Source organism: Hypomesus nipponensis, chromosome 6, assembly GCF_054491055.1.
Source record: "Hypomesus nipponensis isolate SF chromosome 6, ASM5449105v1, whole genome shotgun sequence".
Classification (NCBI taxonomy): domain Eukaryota; kingdom Metazoa; phylum Chordata; class Actinopteri; order Osmeriformes; family Osmeridae; genus Hypomesus; species Hypomesus nipponensis.
The window spans coordinates 6731270-6736543 of NC_140366.1; the positions used below are offsets into that span (position 1 = coordinate 6731270).

The 5274-nt window shown below is 43.4% G+C and overlaps 1 protein-coding gene across 1 annotated transcript; it reads right to left on the minus strand.

The window, feature by feature from the left end:
* Positions 1-392: 392 nt before the first annotated feature.
* zbtb25 (zinc finger and BTB domain containing 25) lies at positions 393-4552 on the minus strand. Its single transcript, XM_084700393.1, has 3 exons — positions 4497-4552; positions 3246-3434; positions 393-2928 (listed from the first exon to the last, which is right to left on the minus strand). Exons 2-3 carry the CDS (start codon positions 3416-3418, stop codon positions 1716-1718), a joined length of 1386 nt encoding a protein of 461 aa, XP_084556519.1. The 5' UTR covers positions 3419-3434; positions 4497-4552; the 3' UTR covers positions 393-1715.
* Positions 4553-5274: the final 722 nt, after the last annotated feature.

The window sequence follows — 5274 nt, forward strand, 5'->3', positions numbered from 1 at the left end:
AATAATAATTGACAATACAAGCTTTTCCACTTTATGAAATAAGTAGGAGTTTATGGTGTTAGAGGGGTTTTGAAACCACTCACGTATGGCCCACTAGCCATCTGTTTGTTTTAATATTTAGATGATGAGCTCCACAGGGGAATGCATCATACATTCTGTGTTGCCACTGTCCTCCTTGAATCATGAGTCACACACTGGGTAGAAAATCATAGGCACTCTTGCCTGCATCCGACTGTCAAATGCCATCTAGTGGCACAATATTGTTATTGCATGAAAGGTGAATAAGACCATAGGAAGACAATGTATCTACCTTAAGTGTATGGATTAAAATACAGCCTTTGTTACACTGAGCAATTCATGTAAAATACATTTATTTACAAAACAATTCCCATCCATGTAAAAGGATATATTACCAAAACATTAAATCACAATCATAATTCAAGTGCATGACAAAATGGAAACACCATTAAAGCCGATTCCAACACACCAGAATCACACACAAATACACTAAAAGGTGAACAGAAATCTATCAAACCAAATCTATCAAAATCTATGAATTAAAGTATTCTTGTATGTGTCTTATCACAGTACTGATGAATATACAGATACATGTATATTATTGTGAAAGCCATAGGCATCCATAATGTATAACCACCATGTATAACCAAGTAAATTACATGAAAATGTGTGTTTGATCCTTGCTGGTTAAACATGGAAAAAACCTTGATAACCAAGCAATATACCTCAACATAGCTACTTTCACATTAATGTCAATTTAAATGAATCTCTCAGGGATAAAAGTGAGAACTATTTCAGTTGTCCCATGATTGGTTGCCATGTTTTTTGTTGATGAGAGGCCATTCAATGATACTTCCCTAGGTCACAAATTGATAGCACATGAGAAGACTGACAATATTTGAAGGTGATGGGAGTACACCTCTATACAGAGTAAGACTCCAACTAGTGGGTTATGTTGTAAGTACTATATTGTTTTGGAATGTAAAATTAGTAAGTAAGGCACTGGCTTTGTTGTTTTTCTTATCATTTTTTAACAATAAACAATCTGGCCTTCATTAAATAAATTACCATGACACAAGTTTTGTACTAGATCACCAGATTGGAAAAAATGTAAGGATAACCTATTATGCCGGTACAATGATTTTACTGTAACACATTTCAGAAAACATTTCCAATCTATATTGTCTGGTAACACCAGAAAGATAACACATTCTTTTAAAAAAAGTTGTCTATTCTATCCAGACTTCTCACATACTGCAACGGAATAAGAGGCACACTGACACTGGAATCACATTACAAGGTACACATAGATATGAGTGACAACATGTAGAAGATGCACCATGAGCTTGATTCCAACATTTGAGATAGATTAGGTAGATGTTAAGTTAGTGGTTCTTGAGGAGAGTAAAAATGTATTCCCTTGGCAGCACAATCCCTAACATTGGCATTGTTTCAAAGTAGCTCTCAGGGGAATAACTTTTCATCATTACATAACAAGTACATAATATTAGTCTTTCCACTCCATACGAACTTCAAATGAAATAAAACATATACAGTTAAATTGCTGTGCTGAAATACATAGTAATATACAAAGTTACCCCACAAAGTTGGACCACATCAAGTTACTTTGAAAATAAAACCTCTGTAATGTTCAGTGTTGCATGTACTCTTTTTTTCTCCACAGTGCAGCACTTAACTCATTCAACAGGGACACCATCAACACTCTCCTGTGAAATCTCAGAGTCTAGTGAGTAGCAAGAGCTGCCATTGTCCTGGGTGTCCCTGTTGGCATCCTCCGATAAAGCTGCAGCTGTTGATGTGACACCACCCCCGCCCTCTGGTGGACCCTCGCAGAAATGCCCCGAGGCGTGGATGAGCTGGCTGCAGAGGCGGTTGTAGCGATGGTAGCGGGACGGCTTCCCAGTGTGTGTGTACATGTGCTCTTGTAACTGGCTCTTCTGGGAGAACCGCAGGCTGCACACGGCGCACGCTATCTTGCGCTTTCGAGTATGTGTGCCGGATGTGGTGGTGGTGGTCTGGGGAGGACTCGTACCTCCGCCACCGCCTCTGCTACGCCGTAGCTCCGCGGCTAGCTCGTCCGCTAAGGCCTGGCTCTGCCTCAAGGCTTCCTCCAGACAGCCTGCATCCAGCTGCTCCTGCCCAGCAGCATGCTTGTCCTCGGGCCCCCCCCCAAGGTCACCCCCACCCTGGGAAAGCCCCTCCATGAGTCCGCTGGGATCCAGGGCACAGGCGGCGTGGTTGAAGAGGTGCTCGCGAAGCCCCTCGGGGGACGAGCAGCGCTCGCCGCAGCGGGGACAAAGCAGCGCCAGGGGGCTGTTCTTGAACAGGAGGCTCTGGCAGGGACTTCTCCCCTGGGCAGGAGAAGGAGAGCGGACTCCCTGGCCCTCCTCTCCCTCGCCATCCTCCCCCTCGTCTGCCTCCACTCTCTCCTGCTTGATCCGCGCAGAGAGGTCCGAGTCGTCCCCAGACGCAACAGACGATACGGCTCGTAGGCCAGACGACAGCCTGTCAGAGGGGACCCCTTCCAGCCCGACGGTTAGCGAGAGCTGGCTGTGAGAGCGGCCGGCCCGACTGGATGACCGCTCGTCCTCAGGGCCTCCTCCCTGGGGCCCAGCACCGCCTTTGGCACTGCCGGGGCCGTCCTTGTTGGCCAGTTGAGAGGATATCTGGATGCCGTAAAGGTTGGACATGCGGACCATGTCAGAGGTGGCATCAGGGCCTCCCTCCCCAGGTTTGCGGCACAGCTGATAGGCATGGAGGAACTTGATACCCTCCTGCAGTCGACCCTGGTCAACAGGTTGTTTGGGGCCCGTGCCTGTGTACATGATGTGGAGCAAGTAGCTGAAGACATCTGGCTGGATGTCCGTAGGCTGGATCTTGATGCACTCACTGGGGAAATAATAACTTGTTTCAAGATTGACAATGGGAGAAAGGTGAGGTGTACTGGGGTTTTACTTAGCATCGACTTCCTATAGTTCAGCTTAAGGTTTTTGGTATTTTGTATGTTTGTTTGAACGATTGGACATCTTGCAGGCTACGGTAAATTCATGATATTTCCCTATAAAGCACATACATTCAGACATCTCTAATACAAGTGGAAACCTTTATCAGGCCATTTGCACATACAACACACAAACCTGTGTGCATACTGCCAAAAATGGTTTGGTGTCATGCTATGAAGCTTGCATACTGTATAAGTAGCTAACCTGGTCTGATGGATGAATATCATCTTGAAGTAGTTGGAAAAGGCAGCCAAGACGGCCCGATGGGCCTTGAAGTACACGTTGCCGATGGCGACGGTGCAGTCACACAGAAAGCCAAACTCCCTCTGGACATTCAGCTGTTGAAGTAGGAACAAACTGTGGCCGGACACATCCATCACGCCCCCTCTCAGCCTGTCAAAATAAGTCACATTGGTTTGTACAGTTAGGTACTATTAAAGGAATACTGCACTATACACATTGTTTAATGTGCATTGAATTAACAAAAAGCTGGGCTTTCGAGCAAACATGACATGAAGTGTGACATGGACGGACAGGGAAACATTGACACAGACTAAGAAAACGAAGCTAAAGTAACCTACAGGTTAAAACAATAGAGCACTGAGAAAAATATTGTTTCATTGCCATTGTAAGTAGGCCTATGTATTTGACAGTGGACATATCTTGCCATATGGTCGTAACACTTTTCTGAAACAATGGCGTACTCTGCTGGTCAAAAAATGTGATCTTCTAAGTTTTTTCTTAGGCTACTTGGTCTTAGCCAGATGTTGGCCTCTGCATCAACTTTTTACAACTCAATGTTTGATTTTAGGTGGTTCAATCAAATGGCAACCCTTGACATCAACTACGGTATAGTCCTTATACAATAACCTAGTAACTGAAACTGGCGTAAAACCCAGCTCGTCTCTGTGTGCGTGTTTGAACTGCATTTGGTAAACGTTGTATTGTAAAGAGAGCGCAGCTGATGGAATTGCATATTACGTGATCGAATTGGGTATACAAAAATTATATGAATCCCCTCAATTTCGGACTTCGCAACATGTCATTTGCTTATTTTAGTCAACTTCAAAGCAGACGGGACAATGATAGACCTGGCAACAAAGCATGCATTTTAATGATAACCGTAGCGGATTGCATCCCGTTGCTAAACGTACAGTGGACGAGTGGAGATTAAATGCAATACCTCATACATATTCTAACCCTTACAAACGACCTTTTAGAATTGGCACAACCCAAATAACTACAACCTTGTTTCACGACCCCGCATCATATCGATTCCCATACGTCTGCTGTAGCCCATTAAGTGTTTCTGCCGACCGAATCAAGTGTTCCAGCCAAAATCAACAACCGTGCACCTCGACAAACTACACAACCCCTTTTTGAGACATGCTGACTCTATATTGCATTTGCAAAAACAATATGCATGATGATGATTAATTTAAAGGTCTCTCTTACCACCAATTTGCAAAATATATCACGTCTGATCTATAGTGTATTTGTTGCTGCAGATATATTCTCGCAGTGTCTCGCGCGTCTTCCTGTGCGACTGTCAAATAAGCTTGTTTCTCGTCACGTGACTGTAAAAATACTGTACGTGTGCAGTCTGTCTCTCTAAACAAAGGTATGAAATCACCTGTGCACTGTAGAAACACAGATTTTTTTTACACTGTATGAATGTGTTTGTTTAATTGCAGAAAGATTGTTAAACACGCGGGACATAAAAGCTGATTTACAAATGCCCACAGTTGCCAAATGTCAAAACAAACATTATGTTTGTTTTGGATTTGGCCTATTGGATTTTGATATTTAAATCGTATTCGTTTTGTGTCTAACGATGCAACAAGAACTTAACAGAAAGTTAATGATTGGCATCTAGACACGTTCAAAAGCGAAGCCGACATGTAAACCTTGGGAAATCCCTGCTCATTATCTATGTATATATAATATCTGTCTCTATAGGTACCTTTATAATAAGTAGTCTAACTAATTTGCCTGTGTTCGAAAAACACCCTAACCTATATAGAACATATTTCTTCTTAAACGTGTTTTGCTATCGCATGACTTAAATCTCCAGTAATATTACAATACGCTTCAACGAACACTATTGAATGTCGTGTTATTCTTTTCTACACCCTGTCTCAAAGGGGTTGGATTTGCGTGAGTGGGGCTGGATCTCTCACAGGCAGACCCAGTGCGGTGAGCAAGCTCGCAAAGCGGCTGTGCGGAAGTTCTT

What these genes read in the sequence shown, in the direction of transcription:
- zbtb25 (XM_084700393.1), bottom strand. Translation starts at nt 3,418, where the DNA reads ATGGATGTGTCCGGCCACAGTTTGTTCCTACTTCAACAGCTGAATGTC. An exon ending in ATATTCATCCATCAGACCAG is followed by an intron (nt 2,929 to 3,245) that starts GTTAGCTACTTA and finishes TTATTTCCCCAG; the next exon opens with TGAGTGCATCAAGATCCAGC.